Source organism: Mesoplodon densirostris, chromosome 11 (genome assembly GCF_025265405.1).
Source record: "Mesoplodon densirostris isolate mMesDen1 chromosome 11, mMesDen1 primary haplotype, whole genome shotgun sequence".
Classification (NCBI taxonomy): Eukaryota; Metazoa; Chordata; class Mammalia; order Artiodactyla; family Ziphiidae; genus Mesoplodon; species Mesoplodon densirostris.
The window spans coordinates 57,860,244-57,885,159 of NC_082671.1; the positions used below are offsets into that span (position 1 = coordinate 57,860,244).

The window sequence follows — 24,916 nt, forward strand, 5'->3', positions numbered from 1 at the left end:
AATCAAGCTTAAAACCATCTACTATGATTTATTGTTTTTGCTGTTGTAATTATAATTGTATGACATTGACTACATGAAAAAGAATTTTAATTATTATAGCTTTCCCTTTTTATTAGACCAGTCATAGATATATTATGGGCAAAAATAAAATTGCAAAATCTGCATCAGTAACTTTTCTATAGAATAAACATTTTTTACCAAAAAAGAAAAAGGCCTACATTTTAATTTTTCCACATTGATTATTTTATCTCATTGAATATATCTGAATTAGTGTTTGATTATATTATGTTACAGCAATGAACTGGGTGTTATATGTGAAGCCAGACTGCTTATTTTCAAATCTTGTCCTTTCACTTAGTAGCTAAATGATCTTGGGCAAGTAACTTAACCTCACTGGTACTCAATTTCCTTATGTGTAAAATGGGGATAATGATCATATCCATCTCCTAAAATAGTGCTGTTAAAATTAGCCTTTAGGGACTTCCCTGGTGGTGCAGTGGATAAGAATCTGCCCACAAATGCAGGGGACATGGGTTGGATCCCTGATCTGGGAGGATCCCACATGCTGCAGAGCAACTAAGTCTGTGTGCCACAACTGAGCCTGTGCTCTAGAGCCCACGAGCCACAACTACTGAGCCCGTATGCCACAACTACTGAAGCCTATGTGCCTAGAGCCCATGCTCTGCAACAAGAGAAACCACCGCAATGGGAAGCCTGAGCACCACGCGAAGAGTAGCCCCTGCTCGTCGCAACTAGAGAAAGCCCATGCACAGCAACAAAGACCCAAGCAGCCAAAAAATAAATAAAATAAAATAAATAAATAAAAATAAGACTTTAATAAATATTACGTATCCTAACATAATATAATAAATATATGCTATGTAATTTGTATTTTGTTATAAAATATACTATATAATTATGTCATATATTATACATTAACTTATATAATTACATATCTTTATTTTTTAATTTTATATTCATAATATATGTCTTTTCACAGGATAAAGATTAGAGTTGGAAACATATAATATTTTGCCAGCATAATTTAAAATTATTTTTTTAAAATATGAACTAATTGCCATTTATTCATGTCCATAAAGACTTTTGGATATCACTGGTTATCTGTAGTGCTTGTAATTTGATGTAATTGTCAGCTTAATTTGACATTACTGTCTGGTAAGTAGACACTGATGTATAAAGCCCATGATGGGCCAGTGAGGTGAAGTGTCTAAAAGCCTGCCAGACTATTAAGTTCTGTAAATCTTTCCTGCTTTCTCTCCTGGAATCAGAGTGAGGAGAAGCAAGTTTGCTGATTATTTTTTAAGGGAATCATGGATACAGGCTGACTGTGTAGCAGAGAATAAATTCCAGTTTGCCAAAAGCTGACCAGTTTGATTATGAGACAAAGAGAGTCAGGAGCAATTAATTGAAGAAGAGAAGAAATCCTACAAGGAAACTTCTCTCACTGTACTCCAGTGAGGAAAAAGAAAAGTAATCTAAATTTATATCAGTGCATCCTTCACAGTGTCGTCTACCAGTTTAAAACCCTCACACAGTTATGTTTCAATTTTTGAATTTGTAAAATGAAGGGTTAAACTAAATCACTTTCAAGATCCATCTTAAAGCTTAAAATATCATGACTCATTCTGAATGAACTACAGAGTTTGTTGATATATTTTGAACACTTCCTTGAATTTATGTCAATTTACATTGAACTGACTTTGAAAAATACAATTTCAAATTATTGATGTACTTCATAACTTTAGTAGTAATTGGGAAAGATGCTACTTTTACTAGAGCTTTTATCAAATAGAACTACTTGTAAGTTCTAGCTTTGAAACAATCAGGCTACCTGGTAAATTCTGTATTTATTATAAACAGATACACCTTTCAGCTCATTATTTCAGCTTTAGCTTACAACAGTTATGGAGAACTGGCCCTTAGCAGCTTTTGAATTTGTTGATTCTCAATGGAAATGAGAAAGCTTAATTTCTGGGCAGGCTTCACTATTAATAGATGTATGGCTGTGGTTTAGTGCCAAGTGGGGTCAGGATGCCTCGGAATGGCGCCCTGTCAGTCGTTGCTCCAGCCAATGTGGGCAGTGAGGGCCATTTTCCTGTCTCAGTCCTGCAAGGACTGATGAGATGGAATCTTTAGTTTGTCTCTGTGGCAAACTTTCTTGGCCAAAGCAAGTGGAAAGCAGAGGCAATTATCCAAGTATCTGAGGTAAATGTGTGTTTTTCTGACCGAAATACTTGAAAAGCTACCTAAACTATTCTCTTTGATTTGACTCTGATGATCTGGACACATTTTTCTGCCTGTATAAGTGAATCTCTTTTCTGGATGTCTTCACATATGCATGTGTGTGTGAGGCGGGTGGAGGTGGTAAGCTGTGTGTGTACTTGTGCGTCTGTCTGGCTTTGTGTGCATACCACATGCAACTTTTTAATTTGTTCTTCCTAATTTTATAGTGATTAAACTAATTAATTTAAAAGTCTTTTTGAATTAATTTAGGCATGCCATGCTTAAATAATAATTTTGAACATAAATCCACATTTGGTTATTAATAATAACTTGAATATAGGAATTCTTTTTTTTTTTTTTTGAGGTATGCGGGCCTCTCACTGTTGTGGCCTCTCCCATTGCGGAGCACAGGCTCCGGACGTGCAGGCTCAATGGCTATGGCTCACGGGGCCCAGCCACTCCGCGGCATGTGGGATCTTCCCAGACCGGGGTACAAACCTGTGTCCTCTGCATCGGCAGGCGGACTCTCAACCACTGCGCCAACAGGGAAGCCCAGAATATAGGAATTCTTGAACACTGGGTAAATATTTATGCCAGATACCGCAGAAATCTAAATCCTGATTTAGCACCAAGAGTTCCACTTTTAACATGACGGCAGACTCACCGTCCTTTTGCTTTCACAAATAGCCAGGGTCCCTGAGTTAGCCATACAAATAGAATGCTAAATAATCCAACTGGTGGTAATTTAACCTTTTTAAATAAATGTCTTTGACTTTATTTTTCCCACAATGTTTTAAAAACTCAACTACTATTTATTAGCATGTGCTGGACAATGGATGGGAAAGCAAGAAGAGCAGAACTGCAGTCAGTAACTTTCACCATTTAGTAACAGCAGTTCTAGAACAGACTTGGTAATTGTTTGGGTACTATCCAAATTAACTATTGAAAGTTTTAGAATATTAAAGTATTAAAATTTTAAAGCACTAACTACAGAAGTTTTAGAAATTAACTATAGATTTTATTTATTCCTACTGTCTGGAAGAAGCCTAGGTTCCAAAATGATTGTCATGAAATAGATGGGTAATACAAGACAAGTCTCTTTCCCTTGAAGTCTAAATTTTGTAGTATAAAGGGATGGAAATTTTCTAGATGACCTCCAGGGTTAATTCTAGATTTAAAATTGTATATTCCAATTTTAACATAAATGCAGATATTTCATGTAGCTACTCTGAAGAAGTTGGAAGGAAAAAAGATGTAACTGGTTCATGATTTTCCAATAATAAGACCATTAGAACCCTTTTATCTGAGACAAAGAAAATGTTTACTTCATATTTTTTAAGAAAGAGTACTAATTAATCTGGAACAACATCTCCAAGTAAATGGTTCAAAATTGTTTGCCTGGATAGCGAAGAGAGGTGTGCTCTGGATATGAACTCTGCTAACATAGAATATCTGGGAGTAACAAATACTCAAGAGCATTTTCTGTAGAAAAGACCATTGGCCAACCATTATGATTGTTTAAAATACAGCAGTATTATTCAGACTAAAAAGTATATTGACAGCTTCCAGCAGGTTATTTATTTGGCTATATTACCTTAACTTAGCCAACACAGGATTTAAAAGTGGGTTAGTCATCAACCAAAATGACCTCCTTAAGAAAGAATCTGGTAACCATGTCATTAGGCCAAGTAATAAAAACTTCAGGGGATTACATCAAATAAAGATGACATCTAACATATCCATTTCCATTCTGCAACTGTATTTTGACATTAGAATCACACACACACATTTTGGCATTCTTACATACACACATGCACACACACAATATTCTAATCTAAATGAAAATCTACATAAAACTATGAATATAAGCTTCTAATATAAAAATATAAACAATACAAACAATTTGGGGATGCAATGATTTACACAGTTTTGTATTATCAACTGGACCTTTAGTTACACTTTTTCCTAAATGTTTCCAAACTTCACATAGCACAGGTTAGTGAGAATCAGACTAAAAGTTTCAGAGAGTGAAAGTCTTTTTCTTTTGTTTGTTCTTAAATCTCAGCCTTGTATTAAGAAATTTTGTTTAATATGGTATATAACATGTAAAAGAGGGGGCAGATGTGAAAAGTATAATCATGATTGCATTTTCTGTTTTGGCAATTTTAGTGACAAATATTATGTTCAGCCAGGTGTCAGGAAGGTCCTCCTAACAGTTGGTAGCATTGCCAAGGATATTTATAATACAGCAGAAATGCCATGGAAAGTAGTAAAAAACAGACGTCAAAGCCTCATTTCTTGCTTTTGTGGCCTAATTTTATGGTCCATTTTTGAATGTTGTCCAAAAGTGCACTCATAAAAGAGAATTTAGATTTGGCAAGCTACATAAATGTTCCCACAAGTGCTGTCAGATAAATCCTGAAACACCTTTCCTTCTAAATGACACTTTTTTTGTAAACTGAAAAGCACTAAGTCCTCCAGAAACATCTTTTGCTAAAAACATTCATAAAGGGCTGTTGATATGCACCAAAACTTACTTGATGAAACAACCCAAAATACACTTGTGTGGGACCTATTAAGTACAACCTTTATTACAATAACAACAGCAAAAAGGAAATTTGTATCGATCCTCTTGATTTGGATTTTTATATAAGAAGCCTAAAAACATTTGAAGTCTAATAGCTGGTTCTTTTTTTTTAACTAAAAATAGTTTTAAACTGTAAAGGTCTTTTAGATATTAAGCAATTTGTAGCTGTTTGAGTTCTAAATCCCTTTGGCTATATTATACGCGCATCTGTTTTAAAGTTTTATTCCGAAATTACCTCTTTCACTAATACAATAATAATTTAAATTGATGTCAATATATGCTCTGATATAAAAAAATTTAGAAAAATCTTCTATAAATTACTTGAAATGCCATAATACCAAGAAATGGCATTACAATCTCTTGTAAAGTTATCTTCATTTTTATATCAGTGCCCTAGCTGGGAAATATTTCATCATATATTTTTTTTTTTAACTTACTGTTGATACATAGATTGAGTGGTTCTTTATTAACTTTAGAGTTTTTGAAGCTATCTTATTTGGTGTGACTTAGGGCTTAAGTGTAGCTGTGCTAAAATGATATGAGGGTAAGGGGAAAAAGAGTTAACTCTTTTTCTCACCACCTGGACTGCCTTCCTCCGTTTCCATGCCACTCCTGTCCTTAAGTCAGAGCTCTCTTCCCTGACTTTTAGCCAAATATTCATAACAGTTGTTCAATTGTCTGTTGATTGACTTCCATTTGGTTTGAACAGGATGAACTGGAGGAAAAGGGGACCTTACCATCTTTTTGAAACACATTTCTAATGTAATTTACCCATTCCATAAACAAAATAATAGGACTTTCAAACTATTTTCCAAGAATTCCCTAGAACAATAATTTCCAAAAACCATTTAAAGACCACTTCATCACAAGCTTCATGGGGCATTATTAAAAATACAGATTTGCCAGCCCAGGCCAGGTTTAAACACTTGGTCACTCTGGAATGCTGTAATTTGATGCCCTCTGTAATGACATTCTTTAAAAATATATCCAGTATTTATTTAAAGGGGAGACAGAAATTCACAGGGAAAAAGGACTGAAGGAGGATTCTGGGGAAAGAAGTAGAACACACACTCTCTTCTACTGCCTTCGGTAATTCAACCCTGGTCCCAAAGCTGCAACCCCACTAGGTCCTTCCCAGGACTGGATCCACTTCCTTAGAAGGCAGTTTGGTGGCCACCACTTGTTCAAACATTACCTCTTGGTGTGCCATACTCTTTGCCTTCTAGTAATATTATACTATTTTTGAAAAAAGAGCCCATATGTACATATTTTCTTTATATTTTCAGTGTATTTTATGTCCAGTGATTTTTTTCTTAAACTTTTTTTTGGAGATAATTATAGATTCACATGCAACTCTGAAAATTAATACAGGAAGGTCCTGCATATCCTTCACTCATTTACTCACCATAACTTTCTGTATAACTAAATACAATAACAGAACCAGAAAATTGACATCGACATAATCCATCAACCTTATAGTACAGATTTTGCTAGTTTTACATTCATTCATTTGTGTGTTTATGTGTTTGTTTAGTTCTAAGAAACTTTTAGTTTTATCACATGTGTAGACTTCTGGGACAATGACCACAGTTAAAATACAGAACAATTTCATCATGAGGATCCCCTGTTGTACCTTTTCATGGCTGCAGCTACTCCTCTTCCTCTAGCCTCCCTAAGCCACTATTAGTCTACTCTCCATCTCTATAATTTTGTCATTTCAAGAATGCTAAATAAATAGAATCATACAGTATATAACCTTTTGAGGTTGACTTTCTTTCACTCAGCATTAATTCCCTTGAGATATATCCAAATTGCACACATCAATAGATCATTCTTCTCTTATTGCTAATAGTCCATGGTACTAATATACCACATTTTGTTTAACCACTCACCTGTATAAGGGCATTTGTTTCCAGTGTTGGGCTATCATGAATAAAACAGCTATGAACATTTGTGTATATATATTTTATGTGGACATAAGTTTTAATGTCTTTGAGATAAATGTCCAAGAGTGCAACTACTGGGTCCTGTAGTAAGCACATGTTTAGAAACAGCCATACTCTTTTCCAGGGTGGCTGTACAATTCTACATTTTCACCAGCAATGTGTGAGTGAGTGACTGTTTTTTTGCATCACTATTTCCTTTTTATTTTAGCCATTCTTATAGGTATGTAGTGATATATCACTGTGGCTTTAAATGTGCATTTCCCTAATGGTTAATGACATTGAACATCTTTTATGTGTTTATCTACCATTTGTATATCATCTTCAATGAAATGTCTGTTCACGTCTTTTATCTTTTTTCATATTAGGTTATTTTAATTTTGAGTTTTGAGAGTTTTTTATATGTTTTACATACAAACTTTTCTTGGATACGTGGTTTGCAAATATTTTCTCCCAGTCTGTTGCTTGTCTTTTCATCATCTTCACAGGGACTTTCACAAAGCAGAAGTTTTTAATTTTGATGAAGTTAAGTTTATCACTTTTTCATTTTATGCATTATGCTTTTGGTGTCAAGTCTAAGAACTCTTCATCTAGTCCTAAGAGCTGAAGATTTTCACCTATACTTTTTTTTCCCAAAAGTTTCATAGTTTAAAATTTACAAGTAAGTCCATGATCCATTTCAAGTTAATTATGTATAAGGTCTGAGGTTTAGATCAAGGTCCTTTTTTTTTTTTTTTTTGGACTATGAATCCTCATTTGTTCTAGCACCATTTATTGCAAAGTTTAATCTTCCTCCACTGAATTAATTTGCATATTTGTTAAAAATCCATTGAGCATATGTGTATGGGTCAATTTCTGTGTCCATTGTTGATGCACCATGGTTCACCAGGCCAATCTTTAATCTAGCTTTGCTAAACCCATCCCAGAGCTATTAATTTAGGAACTTCCAAAAGGGGCTTAGAATTGTGTATTTAAAATTAATTGTAGTAGTAAATCTGATGTACAGCCAAGTCTGGCACCTGCGCCCAGAGGTTACACAAAGATTTTTCATGAATCTTTGTTGAGAAGGTTGGTGGAGAGGAAGTAGGCGATAGCAGGTCACCTGTTTAATTAAATATATTGAGAAATATTTAACATTTAGGTAAAGCTATATAAAATAAGAAATGACCACCTACAAACTCACCATTCAGCTTAAGAAATAAAACATTACTTATTCAGATGTAGCCTTTTGTGAGTTCCCTCCCTCCTTAACCACATTCACCTCCTCTCCTATCTCCAACCCAGAGGTAACCACTCCCTTATATTTTGTGATTATCATTTTCATGCATTCTCTATATTTGATCATATAAAATATGCACACATATTCATAAACATATATATATATATATATCAGATTTGTTGTTTTAATAGAAACTTGAAGTAAAAGCAACTATCAACTTGATCAGTGTGCAACTTATTCTTGCCAGTTCTCAAACCCAGACCACAGAATATTCTGAAGTCTAGATTAGCTCTGTTTGCTTAGATTTGGATATGTTTACTGTTTTCTTTATTCATCATGCTATTTGATGTCTCAGAACTTTACTCTGGCATTATTTTCCTTCTTCCTGAAATTTACCCATTAAATATTCCTTTAGACATAAGAGTCTCTTGGGAAATAAACTCTGTTTCTGTTGGTCTAAATATAACTATTTTTCCTCATTATGAAACGATAACTTGTCTGTATATATACTTCTTGGTGGAGAGTTATTTTTCTTTTAGCACATTCCATGGTTGTATTAGTTATCTACTGCTGCATAACAAATTACCCCAGGCCTGAGTGGCTTAAAACAATAGTAAACAGTTATCTCTTTTTTTTTTAACATCTTTATTGGAGTATAATTGCTTTACAATTGTATGTTAGTTTCTGCTTTATAACAAAGTGAATCAGCTATACATATAAACAGTTATCTCTTACAGTTTCTGTGGATTAAGTATTCTTGAGTGGCTTAGCTGAATAGTTCTTGATCAGGGTCTGCCATGAAAGTTATAATCAAACTGTTGTCCAAGGCTACAGTCATCTGAAAGCTTGACTGGAATATCTGCTCTCTAGATGACTCACTCAAATGACTGGGAAGTTGGTGTTGGTTATTAATAGGAGGTCTCATTTCCTCTTCATGTGGGCTTCTCTACAAGATTGCTGAAATATCCACATGACATGGCAGCTGGTTTCCTCCAAAATGAGAATTCCAAAAACCAAAGCAGAAGCAGCAATGTGATTTATGACAATGTTCAGCGCTGTCACTTCTGCTGGCACATACACCAACCCTAAGTGTTAGAGGGATTACACAGGGGCTGGTTTATGAGAAAGCAAGGATCACTGAGGGTCACCTTGAAGTCTGGATCCCCCAATTACCTTGTGACTTTTATTACTGCTGCTGGGTAGTTGGCCATCAGAATTGTTATGTCTTTGCAAAAAATAATTTTTACTCTTGTTGTTCTTATAATAATCTTCTATTTGTCTTGAATTTTCTGCAGTTTTATTTATTTTTATTAATTTTCTTGTGTTTTATTGTGACCCTTGAAAATTAGAAGTCATAATTGTCACTAATCCTCCCAAATCTATAGTCATTATCTTTTTGAAAATTATTCTTTCTTACTTTCTCTAATATTTCTTCTGGTAATCCAATGGGACTAGCATTGCTTTCTCATTGTGTCATTAATGTCATAATCTTTTTTTTTCATACTTAGTCTTTGTTTTTCTGTGATGAAATATGATGATTTCCTCATATCTGTCATTCAGGTCCCTAATTTTTTCCTAATTGGTCTCTAATTGTTGTTTAACCCATTCATTGATTTTTTTTTATTTTCAATGATTGTTTATTTTTTATAGTTCTTCCTTTTCCCCCCACACTGCCTCTTTTTATAGTATTTTATTTCCAACTCATTTTTATCATTTCCTCTCTTATTTATCTAAATATTTAGGCATGATTATTTTTATTCTTATTCTGTTGATGAGAGTATCTGATGTACTCTAGACTCTAACTATATTGTTTTGTTTTTAACCCTTCCTGATTCTCTGTTGTTGTGGCTTGTCATTTTTTGCATAATTCCATATTTGATTTATCTAAATTTGTTAGAATCCTAAAGGGGCTATGTTGAATGTTCACTATTTCAGAGAGTGTAATCCTTTACTTTTTTCAGGGCTGTGATGAAGAATGTTTGTTGATTTATCTAAAATCTTTGGTGCTTTTAGAGCAGTGGAGTTTTTAGAACAGTGAATGAACATTTTGCCATAAAAAACAGTTTTCACTTCTTTCAATCAGTGCAGTTTGAATTCTATATATTAGGCTTCCAGGGCAACTTTGTTTAAATAAAGGTTACTTTTACAAAAATAATGTCTATACTATAGAAATACTAGGAGAAATATTTCCAAACTGAAAGGATAGAACTAGTATAAAAGGCAGTTTTGGACATCAAAAGTGAAAATTACATGACCAGTACTACCTCATGACTTGAAATTGTTTACATAACTGGAGAAATAGGCAATGTATGTCAATTTTATGGTCTCTTTTCCTTGAGCACCTATGAACTCAATTAGTAGGTAAATAAATTGAAGTACTATAGGTTTTTACAAGTAAACACTTATGACTACTACAAAAAGACAATGGTTTATATTTGATTATTGGGCCAGTTTTCTATAAATTGTTTTTAGTTGACAACAATTGCTATTGTCTTCCTTGGTTCTCTGTTCTACCAAACATTATACAGATAAGTGGGGGAGTGAGTTTTCTCTGAGTAAGAAGCTTCATGAAATCAGATGCAATGTTATAGAAGCACTCATATCTAACTAATTCACTGCCTCCATTCTAAACTCAATTCTGTTCAATTTCAGGAGATCCATAGACCCCTTGAAATCTGTCTATGGACTCCAGGTTATGATTTCCTAGACTAAATAAAAAAACATAATTAAGAGGATAAATGGACCAATAATATTACGTTAGGCATACTATGTCATTTTATTATAAGAAATAAAGAAAACATTTTTATATTCCATGATTTAAATATACAAATCATATTTGAAGGTCTACTTCATACACATTTTTGACACAAGCTATGCAGACATGTATTTGACTATTTGAATTGCAAATTTCTCTTGATATAAAATGAATACCTTTTATATTATTAGAAATAACGTTTGGAGAATGATTACAACTTTCAGACTTTTATCAGTGTTAAGCAATACTTTTTATTTACCTATATAGTTTTTTCAACATCCTGCTATAGTGCAGGGACTTAAAATTCTATATCATATTTCTACTAAGTGCACTTGCCAGATTGCTTTGCTTTAAGTTATATTTCCTATGACTAAAGGGCTTTAGAAAAAAAAACTTTATATTTTCACATAATACCTGCTATAACTTTTTAATATTTGTTTTTCTGTAAAAAATACAGAGTATGATGATTATTAATTACCTAAGTATTAGTGGATAAGATTATTAATATTCTTTGACTACTTCTGTAAAACTTCATCTTCCCTGTGAATACTGAGAGTTTACTGCGATGTAATTATAAGAAGACACTGATGCACAGGCATTGTAACATAACCCCTATTGTAACGCTAATGATAATCTTTTAATATGCAAATAATTTCAATTAAATACAAGCATAGACTATTGCTGGAAGTGGCTTAACAGCTAGTGGTCCGACTAGAAAGAACAGTGAATAGTCCCTCTCCCTGATAACTCTCACAGACAGTAGACGTCCCAGATAACAAAATATTCCTAATGGAAATACTGAACATAAATGAACTTCCTTTAATTTAGCATTTTGTAGCCTTGGAGTTTTATTAATTTTCAATAAGGGTTGTGTGTAATAAATGCCTAAGTTCATTTGGATAAAGAAATTTCAGCTAGACTTCCATTACTCTACTGAAGAATATATTCAACTGGAATAAGAGGGTTTTCAATATTTTCCAATGTGACTGAGGGACTCCATATTACCATTGTTCTAGAGGAAAATGCAGGAGGTGTATGAGATTAAGTGAAATTATATTGATCTGGATCCAGAATGGGTATTAAGATAAACCATGAATATCATCTCATTTACTAATTGTTTATCTGATTGTGCAAAAGCTGACTGAAAAAAAAAGTGCAATAAATAATGGTCAATAAATATTTCTAGTAGGTAAAGTGTGAAAAAAACAAATTTTAACATGTCACTGAGACAAAGGGAAAAAGAGGACAATGAAACTATGAGATAGAATTCTGCAACTCACTAAATATTAATAAAAATGCATATGTGAATTTCACAACTTAATAGAGAAGGTAACTCATATGTACAGATTGCTATAAAACACATTAGTGAAAGTAGTAATTGTTATGAGAGTTTAGAAGAGAGGGCTCATATTTGGGACATCAAAAAAATGACTCATGGGTTTGTTACTTCTTGAGCCAAGTCTTGAAGGATGGATAAGATTTGGGCAAAAATCAATGAAAACAGCATATAGAAGGAATGCTGTGAACCAAGGAACAGAGGTAGAAATCCTAGGGTATTTCTTTGGACTAGTTGGTCAGGAGGAATGGTGAGAGATTAAAGCTAAACAGGCCGAGGTCACCACACCTCATGGAACTTCTTGGGCACTTAGCTAAAAGGAATGATCTTCATTCTGTAGGCAAGGAGTAAAGAGCCGATGAATGATTTTAAATAAAGTAAGGCATGTTCTGAGCTGGCCTCCCACCTATATAGCAGAGGCCAGTAGCAAAGGCATTGTATTTTCAATAAGCATGTATCCAAACACATTCTCAATCATTTATAAGAACAAAAGCACTAGTCTGAAAATCAGCAACAAATAGAAACACGATACATGTACAAATCATTTTTTATTCGAAGATGATACTGGTAAATGTATAACACTTGAGGTTATAATAAACAGCACCAGTATATTTTTTCCATAAAAAATAAAAAAGGAGGGCTTCCCTGGTGGCGCAGTGGTTGGGAGTCCACCTGCTGATGCGGGGGACGCGGGTTCGTGCCCTGGTCTGGGAGGATCCCACGTGCCACGGAGCGGCTGGGCCTGTGGGCCATGGCCGCTGAGCCTGCGCGTCCGGAGCCTGTGCTCCGCAACGGGAGAGGCCACAGCAGTGAGAGGCCCGCATACCACAAAAACAAACAAACAAACAAACAAACAAACAAACAAAAAGGAAACAAAACTCTACTCAACACATGAAAACTATTAGCAGGGACTGAGAACTTCTGGTAAGTACTAAGTTTAAAAGCACAAACATTTAGTAGGAGGTATGTGGTGTAAGTTGCTAAAAAATACGTAGTTAGTAAAACAAACAAAATCAGTTCTGTTTACTACTTGGCTGGCATAAATCAGTCTTAGACATGGGTGAAGAACTGTTCTCAAAGATCGAGACTCTAAATATATAAGAATTCGTACCAGAGTTACCAGAAGATTATACATATTTATGTAAGTCAAATAGCTTTGGTTTTGTGATTCCAAAATGTTGAAACTCTTACCTCGAACAACAAGGTCAGCTGAGGCTGAAGAATTGTCCACAATTGTCTGAGCTGTGCACGTGTACCTCCCAGCGTGTTTTAGCTGGGCATTTCGGATGAGCAGCTCCCCATTGGAATCCAGCTGTCGGCAAAAACAGCAGTCATTCAAATCAGTACATTTTTTTCACCAACTAAATGGTATTTAGGATATGAGAGGTACATTTTCCCCTAACAAAATGAACACCTGTTTTAGATGTGCTAACTGTCTGTGTGTTCTTAGGTTACTCAAACTCTGGGCTTTGGTATCTCAAGTGAAAAATAGAGTGAATTACCTAAGGTCCTTTTTAGCTTTAATGTCTTTAGTATTCTATTATTTATATAACCAGAGGGCATTTTGAGAGAAAACACAGGATGAAACTATTTCATTGGTGTCTTTTAAAAAGAAATGTGAAGGTCCAAAAATCTTGATGCTGAATATCAATGAAGATACATAAATGCTGTATGTCTAGGGAGAATTATTAATTTGGTTATGTAAAACCAATCTAAACAACTAATTTCAAGACATGCCACAGTTCATTTTACAAAGATACTAAAAGTGTGCAGAAACTGTCAAAATGGACAATTCTACTAACATGTTCTGTTTTGGCCAAATATAACCTTATGGGCAAGGATTTTTATCTTGTTCACTGCTCTATTCCCAGTGCTTAGAATAGTGTTTAACGTATGTTTTTTTTTTTTAAGGAGGCTTGAGGGAATTTTGCTGTGAATGATAAGGCACCATCCCAATGCAATTTCTAAAAATAGCTAATATTTATCAAATGCCTCCTCTATACAGATACTGGGATTCTCTTCTGAAAACAGTCCTATGAGATAGGTCCTATTTTGTCCATTTTACTAAAGATAAAAGTGAGACTTAGAGTAGCCAAGTAATTTAACTATGGTTACTCGGTTTGCTTGGTTGGAGGAGCTTAACATAATCCATGCTCATTATCTCCAAAGTACTCTCTTAAGAGAAAATTTGGAAAACTCGATTTTTAAATAGACATTTGGTTTTCCTGAGAAACAAAAATATTGATTTACTATTGCAATTATAGATATCCAGATAGATTAAAGGATGAAAAACTAATTATTAGGTTAATATTTCACATAATAGATGAAGGTATTGTTTCTGTTATATGACAGACCTGCAAATTTTAAAATTTTGATTATTTAATGACTATATGTGGAATAAATGCTCTGCTTCACCGTTGGTTCTGCTGGTGGCCCCTTCACATATTAAGTTCCCTGCTGGTCTTGGAAAGTATTTAGGTTGCAATACTTGCTTGATTAATAAGATTAATTAAAAATAATAGCTAGTTATCATCTGAGCAGATTGATTCAGTTGGTTGTAATAGGATACTACTATCTCCATATAAAGAACTAGTCAGTGGCCACACACCTTGTTCCTTGGTTTCAGTAATTAAAATCTCTGTAAAAATGAAACTAGAGGTCATACAATTTAATGTTAGTTGGGGTCTTACTGTCCCTTGAGGTCTAAGATTGGGTAAAAATCCAGTTTCCAAGATTTCTTCAAATTCCTAAGGTAAGGAAATTCTTTCCTTCTGTTCTCTTGACCAAGGAGCTCCAGACCAACCCTTTCTCTATTTTGTCATGAAACCTACTAGCACAAAATATTCCCTAGTAAAGTAGATGTACTGAAGAGTTAAAGGTCATGGAATTGGTTGTATCCCACAAAGTAGGGCAATTATCATCCACTGTACATTTCTATTTTTAAAAATCCTGTTGGTCATACTTTTACTAAGGATTTCTCAGTGACCTTCACCTCTCTCTGTTCCCTATCATCTTGTTGGCACTCACTCCCACTCCCATATCTTACCTCTCTCTGCTCTTCTCTTCTTTCCCTTGGAAACAAACAACTATTCTTCTTTCCTCATGTTAAGCTGCTTAATTATTGGATGGTTGCTTGGATTCTGCCAATACTTCTTCCTCAAACCCTTATTTTCTGTTTTTAGCTTTTGCGTTTCTTTACCTCTTACCCCTCAGTCCATTTTAATTTGGTTCCCAACTCTTCAACTCATTTTACTTGACTTCTAATAGCATTTGACCTTCCTTCCCCAAACACCCAACTTGTCTAGTCATCTGTGACAGCACATTTTCCAGAAAGTTTGAGAAAATTCTTAACCTCTCATCTTCTTCAACTTCCTTATAATTCCATCATAAGTTATTGAATTTATCCCATCCTTTTCTTCAGCACTTCCTCTGTCCTTGTCCAAGCTACCAACATCTCTCACTGAACTATTATGTCTTATTTGGTCATGACCCTCACCCCTGTCCCATCTATTCTTTTCTCCACTTAGCACTCAGGGTGACCTTTAAAAAATGCAAATTATGATCAAATCATCCCTTTCTATAAAAACAAGCTAAAACCTTTAAAAAATGTTCCACTTCTTGGAATAAAAGTCGTAAGTGTTATGATAGTCAACATGGCCCCATTCTCTAAATTCTGTCCAATATTCCAGCTCAGCTAGTGCCACCATTTCACTTACACTCTGCTCTCCAGAAGAACATTCCCTTTTTAAGACCTTAAATGTATCTTGTTGTCTCCTATCTCTGGTTCTCCAAGGTGTTTCCTTTCCTGGAATTTGATCTCTTCATACCCTACCCTCTTACCACCATCATCTAAATAACATTTACCCTCCCCCACCAACATCAGTTCAAATCATTTCCTTAAACAAGTCTTTCTGTTTTCTGTTGTTACATTTTGCCATAGCACATTTTACTTAATGTGATATTATATATCTCGTTTACAGTAAAATATTTTTGCAATTATATGATTAAAGTTGGTTTCCCTGAAGGACTGTAAGTTTTATGAGAGGAGGAAACATGCCTGATTTCTTCAGCATTGTCTCCCTGTGTTACATGTGTACAGCTGTATGTGCTGTATCCCTAAGACCAGCACAGTCCCAGGGATATAAAAACACCAAATATACATTGTTTGAATGAATTATTCAGCATGCTTATTAAGACTTCTGGCATCTGCTCTTAAGATAATACATGTTTACTTCTTTTCAGGTACAAGCAGAGTTAGGATAACAAGTTCATATAGCCCATCACAATGGCAGAATTTTGTAAGCACATAATGAGACATTTTGATGTCAGGATGAAGTACACACTCTTGCTACCGTTTTTCCCACTTCCTGTGCCCCAGAAACTTACATTTTACCATATGTTCTCTTTCCTGCAGACCTTTGTACATATTACTTGCATTGCCTGGATTCTCCCGTCTCCCACTTCTATCACTTGGCTAACTTCAAGTCGTGATTTAGATGCCCCTTTCTTCTCTAGAATCCAAAGTCCTGGTTAGGGGCTTGCCCCTTGCATATTTTCATTTTAACTATCCCTTTCTATTCTAATTATTTAGTTGTTCATTTCTTCTACTAGACTGTAATTCTTTGAGGAAGGGACTAGGTCTTATTTATTATTACATACAAATTATGTATTGTGATATCTGACATACAGGAGGAATTCAACAAATAAATATTGAATAAATGAATTAAAATACCTATTAACTAAAATGTTTTTATTAAATTCTTTTAGTAATTTCATATGATTTTTCAGGTAAGATAATGATATTATAAGATAAAATAGCTGAATTGAGAACAACTATTGCTATCCATAAACCTGAGATCAGCTATCAATTAATAATATATTTCAAATTACTTGTAAACTAATTTCATGAGTAAATATAAACGTTTTAGGAATAATGTGTAAATTTATAGAGAAAAGAATGCAGTAGACATATAAGAAAATGGACACCTCTAAGTTTTTCAATCACCCATATTTGTTGTAAAGAACTAGGCCTTTACAAATTCAAAATTTGTAATACAAATCATGAATTTACAGAGAGATCTGTCCTTTCCCTCAGCTTCTGGAAGGTAACCTGTAGTATTCTTTCTTTGCCTGGGTGTCTTGGGTCATACTGAATAGTTCTAACCATGTGATTTAGGGTGGCAGTTAGCCACACCTGTATAGTTTTAGAATAGAGGCTGACCATGACAGAAAGACTAACATTGTGACTTAGGTTAGGGGCTTTGGGTCATGTGTTATCAGTCAACCTAGATATTGATATTAACCATTTGGGCAATCAATCAATGCCTACATGATTAAGCCCTGGTTGAATCTCTAGATATCAAAGCTCAGGAAATCATCCCTGGTTGGCAATACTCTATGCCTACTGCCACAGACCAAAGCTGATAGAGTAATGCATCCTGACTCCATGGGAAGAGAACAATGGAAGCTCTATGTTTGGTACATCTTCTGGACTCTGCCCCATGCATTTCTTCCCTTCGTTGATTTTAATCTGCATGCTATTTGGGTAATAAATTTTAACCATGAGCATAATAGCTTTCAGGGAATTCTGTGAGTTCCCTCTAGCACAAGGAAACTGAGGCTGATTTTGGCAACTCCTGGAGCTTGCAGTTGGTTTCAGAATTGAAGATGGTCTTGAGGACTCTGCCTGATTTTGTAGTTGGCCAATTCCACATATCATACTAAATAGAATTCACCTAAGGGGGGGTAAAGAAATATTCTTTTATTACTTATAGCTCTCTTATTTATTTATTTATTTATTTATTTATTTTATTATTTTTTTTTTGCGGTACGCAGGCCTCTCACTGTTGTGGCCTCTCCCGTTGCGGAGCACAGGCTCTGGACGCACAGGCTCAGCAGCCATGGCTCACGGGCCTAGCCACTCTGCGGCATGTGGGATCTTCCCAGACCGGGGCACGAACCCGTGTCCCCTGCATCGGCAGGTGGCTTCTCAACCACTGTGCCACCAGGGAAGCCCCTCTCTTTTTTAAAATATTTAAAGTAGGGGCTTCCCTCGTGGCTCAGTGGTTGGGAGTCTGCCTGCCAATGCAGGGGACACGGGTTCGTGCCCCGGTCCAGGAGGATCCCACATACCACGGAGTGGCTGGGCCTGTGAGCCATGACCGCTGGGCCTGCGCATCCAGAGTGGTGAGAGGCCCGTGCATCACAAAAAATATATATATAAAATAAAATAAAATATTTAAAGTAAGAAGAGAGTAAAGTTGTGTATATGGGGAAGGTAATAATAAAAGAGTTTTTCTTGAGCCGTTGTAGATGCTGACACATATTTCTGAGAAAATTTCTAGTGAGAAAAAATAAAATAATATAAAATAATTATAGTAAAATAAAATAATTTAAACACTATATATTAATAAAACAGGCTGCTTTAATGTGCTTTAACATCCTTAAAGTTCAATACATCATAGTACTGAACTTTGACATTAAATGTTAATGGAAAGATATTTAAAAATATTTTTAAACTATTATGACACAAGATAATAGCTATATTTGAGAGAGAATAATGTTTCCATAAAATGAAAAGCACTTAGCTCTATTGCATGGTTTTATTATGTGAACTCACTACTTGGGTTGCTTCATGTATCCAAATGAAAGATAATCCTGTTGCTAAACTTCCACTATTTCAATGAACCATGGGATTAGATTCGAATTTAAAAAATAAAATACTTCAGAAATTAAAATTTAAAAAATTTCAACCTTATAATAAAAGAATGAAAGCAGAAAAATAATATAAAAATAAACAGTTTGTGACACCGTAATTACCCTTTGTAAAATATTTGAATGCTGTACACCTAATAATCTTCTTTAATGAAATTGCTATAATTTTCCCCAAAATCTCAGTTTGAAACACAGTGCTGTTTTTATATTCACTTATGTAATCCTGAGAGGAATAATGTGGTCATGCTTTTCATACTTTTTACATGTAATGAAAAACACAAACTATTTTGTCTTAAAATATCATATTAAAGTTATACTTACTGAATCTTCAGAATAATCTCCTTAAAAACTTTTAATTAAACTATTCTAAAAGTTTAATGCTAAACTCACTTTAAAAGTTAGCCTTAGGTAGGACTTAGGTAGGTAATGATAAGCTGATTTGCATAAAGCAGTAATAAGTGACTTTAACATTTATTCTCATTCGATCTATATTTGGTGAAGGTGTGGCACTGAAACACGTCAAAAGGAAAGTAAAGAAAAAATATTCTATATAATTTCCAATAGAGTTGTGTAGGTATAAAAGTTTGCTGAAGTTTTTATAAATGGCACTAGCACTTTCCATACCTCAGGAGAAGTTGAGGTTCTCAGTGGTCGACAGAACGCTTACAAAGCAAGTAAAGATCATGGATCTCAGCACATTCTAGCCACAAATTAGATACGAATGCTCTCTATATTTTCACTAAAAACCACAGCTTGGCTGAATTACAAAATGCTTCCCTTCATATGAGGAGAGTTGAATCACATACTGGAAATTGTGATAGCACAGCTCAGGGATGTTCCAAAGTGTATATGTGGTTTACCACTTAGAAATTTCCCAAGTTTAAATCAAAAGATTTCAAAAAATATAAATGCCTATTCCTTCCTTTCCACTCCCCCATGAACTAACTTTGAAAAATCAGTCCTACAGTATAAATGAGTCTGAATTACTAAGTTGTATTAACAAATTCAGTTAATCATAATGAACAAAGAAATATGCCATAAGGTATATACAAGGTCTATATAAAGCTTTGAGGTCATAATGGCTCTATAAAAACATCTCTTTTGTTCCATTGAAGTTCAGAATGAAGAGACAAATGTGGAAGACTGGAGGAAAGCATAGCCTTTAAAGAGAATACTCTAGAAACCTGTAAGCAAAAAATTATTAAGTATGTATGATATATGATATATCCATGAAAAATAAACATTTTTATTTTTGGCTTGCTAGGTTAAAGAAGGAATAACTGTAGCAAATGCATCGGATGCAACTGCAAATTTTAACACCACCATCACCAACACACGAGCAAAAAAAAAGAAAAAAGTAAGGGTTTTATAGGAGCCAGGCACTATTATAAATACTTTACATGTGCAAATTCACTTATAACAACAACCCTGGGAAAGGGGTATTATTCTTAACTGTATTTTAGAGATGAGGACACAGTAATACTGTAACTACAACCACTACTACTGCTATCACTGTTGCATTAATAGGATACTATTACTGCTGCTACTAATATCAATATTAAGATTGCTACTACATTTTCTGCTATTGCTACTACCATTGCTGTAGCTACTATGAACTCCTACTAATACCTGATCTAGCTTATTAAATGCCCTTAAGATGCCTGGCAATGTGCTAGCTACTTTACATATATATTTCCTATTTAATTTTTATAAGACTCAGGGAGATATGTTTAATCTTTCCATTTTACAGATAAGGAATTTTAGATTTTAAGTTAAGCTACTGGTAGAAGGCTCAATAGTTAACCTGTTTTCCCCCAGTTAAGCTGTTGCCAAAGTAGTGTTTCATGGATCAAACAATTTAATTTAGATTCATAGTTTGGTAGGTAAAAGTGGATATTTTCTCATAACAGGAAAAATACAATATGTTATATTTTCTTTCTTTCTTTCTTTAATTTTTAACCTATTTAAATGCTCAAACATAAGAAAATAGAAAGAATAGTACAATGGCCACCCATATACTAACCAGTTAGATTCAACAGTTGTAAACTTCTTGCCATATTCACTTTATCTAATTATCTAGCTGTCTATCTATTGTTGAACCCTTATAAAACAAATTACTGATACCATTGTAATTCATTCGTCAAAATATTAAATTGAATCTCCAAAAAGGTAAGACCATTCTCTTAAATAATCACAGAACCATTTTCACACACAACATAATTAACATTAATTTCCTAATATGATTTAATATTCAAGTTAGTGTTATTTTAAGTAATGCATCAGCATTAAGTTTGCCTGAATGTAAAAAAATTTAAAAAGATATAACTTACAAAATCTTATGAAAATGAGTATTATCATTACAAATATGCACACTTAAATATATTAGGGAAATAGATTAGGATAACTACTGAGAGGTCACCACGTACTTACACGATTAATGAAGATGTTGAATATCCCTAAATTTGGCTATTTTGATGGCTGAAGAGCTCAATTTTGATCAATCTGACCATTTTAAATTAAATCTCACAAGGAAGGAAATTTTCTTTTCGATGTCTACTAAGTATTTTAAATGATGGACAAAACCATCAAAGCCTTGGGTTTAGAACCCATATTTTTGAGTTGAAAGAAAACTTGAACACTGTTTAATTTATATGATTTTTAAAATGGTTTCCATTAGCCTTAGGGTTCTGAAGACCTTCATGGATCACTTGGTAGAAAGAAGGGATCAGAATGGGATGTGTTTTGGGATAGGAAGATGTGAGAGGCCCTATAGTTAAGGTTTTGGTCTCCTACACATGCTCACAAACATGGGTACAATTTCTTCAGTCAGACCAACCTTACCTTCATCTTTGATATTTATTGGGGTTCTAATTTAAATTTTCTTTGCAAAAAGAATTCTGCTGCTAAAAACTTTCTGTTGCTGTTTTTCAAAACTTCTGCTGTGGCCCAACTTCCTCATATGACAGATGAGAAGCCTGAGGCACAGATTGACTGTTTTGCCCGAGATCATATAACTTGTCAAGGGCAAAACAACAACAAAATTCCAGATATTTAGATAATGTTCTGTTTTAAAAACTAGCTTTTCAAAAAATTAGTTAGTTTTTTTGGAATATGAGAGCTAATGACAAAATAGTATATTTCTAGTGTGATATAGTAAATAAAACATCAAAATTGACAATGTAAAATTATAAAATAAAATTCCTAAGACACCAAAAGTTTATATGTTTATTTCCCCTTCTTTTTATTTTATATACACACTGTATTTTGCAAGCATAAAGAGCCAGAATAATTATTCCAGTGATGATTAAGTATGCAAGGAGTTCTATGTAAAACAAATGGGACTTTAATTTTGAATGAATTTTTGGAAATTTCTCCAAACCAGTACATTTCTGAAGAAAAAAGGCTTGCTGCTATATGTGCTTAATTCCAATTATTTAATATTATCTTTGACAAATGCTTCCTAAAGGCTAAACTCTGGCAGTCTCTGCTAGAGAATAACTTTAGCTGGCGTGATCTCTGCCCTGGAAGTGTGATGATCTAGAAGAAGCCAACCCAAGTATAGATACCTGTAGCAAGCATAGGTGCCTACCTTCCTCCATGTTTCCTGGTGGAAAATAGCAAAATATAATAGAATAGTTAAGTGTAAGTCAAGTTTTATTAGGGTAATGAAAGGGAGGTAGAGAAAGTTCAGACAGGATGAGGGATGATAGAATTCTCTCTTTTCTAGTTAATTACTCTTAGTAGAGAAACAATTTGGGGACAGGTAGCCTGCCTTTGTGGGTTTTGTGTGGACCACAGAACTATGTCAGGGGACATTTCACATATTTCTTTCTTTCTCCCAAAATTTAAGAGTCTTGAATTTGCAAAACACATGCAATCTATCCTCTACTACTGATACTATTTTGAAAAATGCTTTATCTATCCTCTTAAAATTTCTTTTTCTGTCTTCAGCACTCTCATTTGCTCAAAATAATATAACTTCTCTTTGCTTCCAACATACTATGCTTTAAACTTTTCAGTCCCTTTATTCTTAAGTCTTTTTTTTTTTTAAATCTCCCTTGAGAATAGCATTTCTCAATCTTGACCCTATAGATAATTTGGCCTAGTTAATTCTCTGTTGTGGAAGACTGTCCTCGGCATTATGGGATATTTAGCAGCACCCATGCTAGACAGGTGCCCATAATACACCACTTGCCTGCAGTTGTGATAACCAAAAATGCCTCCAAATATGACCAAATTTCCCTAGGGAGAAAAATTGTTCCTGGTTTAGAACAACCATTTTAGGACTTACATCATCTCACTGTGCCCTCTTGGTTTTCTGTTGTTTCTTCAGCTCTAATTTGATTCTTGTCTTAGTCTGGATTATGGCCTAACACTCCTTTTCTGCTGTAACCTGTTGCCCCATAACTCCGGACAATCTTTACCTTCTTGTTCAATGACACAGAGCCAATGAACTTGAAAAAAAAAAAAAGACTTCTGTTTATTACTGCTTCTCTTTCTCTCTTTTTGCATGCACAGAAGAAAAACATCTGTTCAAATTCTGTTCTTCTAGAATGAGATACATGTTTCAGATTTAAACACATTTTTGTGACATGTTCAGTAGAATAAATATTTTCTTTCAGCCTTAGGGTAAGAAATCTGTCTACTTTGGTTTTGAATGCTGTCTATACAGTCAGAACAAATGCCTGTCCACACACCTGCAAACACACAAACATAACCTATCTCTCTAAAGGAGATCACTAAGAACTGCCTAGAATTTTATAGTTAGACAATCTGAAACTCTGTAGACTTGACTTACAATGTAATGTAAAGGTTATTAATCGTGTAGGGAGAATAAAGTAATTTGGATAACTTTGAACATAAAAAGTTCATTAAACAAGATTATAGAATAAGTTAGGAGTTGAACTGCTGTTCAACTGCTGTCTTATAGTGTTTCAAATAATGGGAGGGAGGTTATTTAAACAGATATAGACATGAGTACTAGTCAATGGATTAGAAACAAGTGGTGAAGACCACAGGGTCTACAATCAAACCACCTTGGTTTCAAATCCTCTCTCTGCCACCAGCAAGTTGTATGACTTTAGACAAGTTACTTAACGTTTCAAATTTTGTTTCCCCACCTCAGAAATTGAGAAAAAAGTCACAGTAATATGTGCTCCATAGAGGACTGCTATGAAGATCACTTGAGAAATACATGAAAAACATTTAATGCAATGTTGGCTAAACAGCAAGCACTCAGTAAAATGTTGACTATTATTACCTTTCCATTGCCCTCAGCAAGGAAATACCTAGGATCTTTTGTCTCAAACTAAGTATCCAGTAGAGCAAGCAGTGCAAAATATAAATCATGAAAAATGAGATCTATAACCAGAAAAAAACTATCTGGCAAAAGCTTCTGATATTTTCGATGTAGAATGATTGCTCTATTATAAAAAGTATTAGTAATAACCACTTACAATCTGCCAGATCTTGTGCCAAGAACTTTATAGGCATTCTCTCATTGAATCCTCACAAAAATATTATGAAGTAACCAGTATTGCAAACCCAATGAAGTAACCTGAATGAAATAAGTGAATTACTAATAAAATTTTACAGAGGGGGAAATCTGAAACTTAGAGAGGCTAAATCACTGACTCTAGATTAATCCTAATGGAGCCTAGAGCTCTGGTTGTGGCAAAGCCTCTGAACAATTCATATGACAGTTATGAATTCAAAGCAGATATGTAAAATCTTCTAACTGAACTATAATTTTATCATTTATTTGTAAACAGAAAAAAAGCTATTATAGCAGCAATTAACTAAAATAATGGCTCTGACAGGGAGAACTGTCAAATAGTTGAAGGAAAATGACTCAAAGTGGGTGTCAAAAGTTAGGTAGCTCCTGAAAAAAATTTTCTGCTGATCAGGTACCACCATGAGAGAGGCATAAAATGATATATTACAAATACATATTTTTTGGTAGATAGTCTTACATCCTTTATAGAACAAAAGGGATTATAAATTAAATTGTTAAGTAAAATGACTCCGCTTTTGTATTTACTCTAAACGAGTAAGTAGCTATTGAACTGGAAAATCAAAATAGAAATCATTTTATATTTGGACTTGAAAAATATAAGTG

The 24,916-nt window shown here is 34.2% G+C and overlaps 1 protein-coding gene across 1 annotated transcript in view; it reads right to left on the reverse strand.

Annotated features, from left to right (window-relative positions):
- The window catches only part of CNTN1 (contactin 1), a 187,660-nt gene that overhangs the window by 116,934 nt on the left and 45,810 nt on the right, over window positions 1–24,916 (reverse strand). The window contains exon 14 of the mRNA XM_060114197.1: window positions 13,276–13,396. Within this exon, the coding sequence (XP_059970180.1) occupies window positions 13,276–13,396 (121 nt within the window). The remainder of the gene's footprint in view (window positions 1–13,275; window positions 13,397–24,916) is intronic.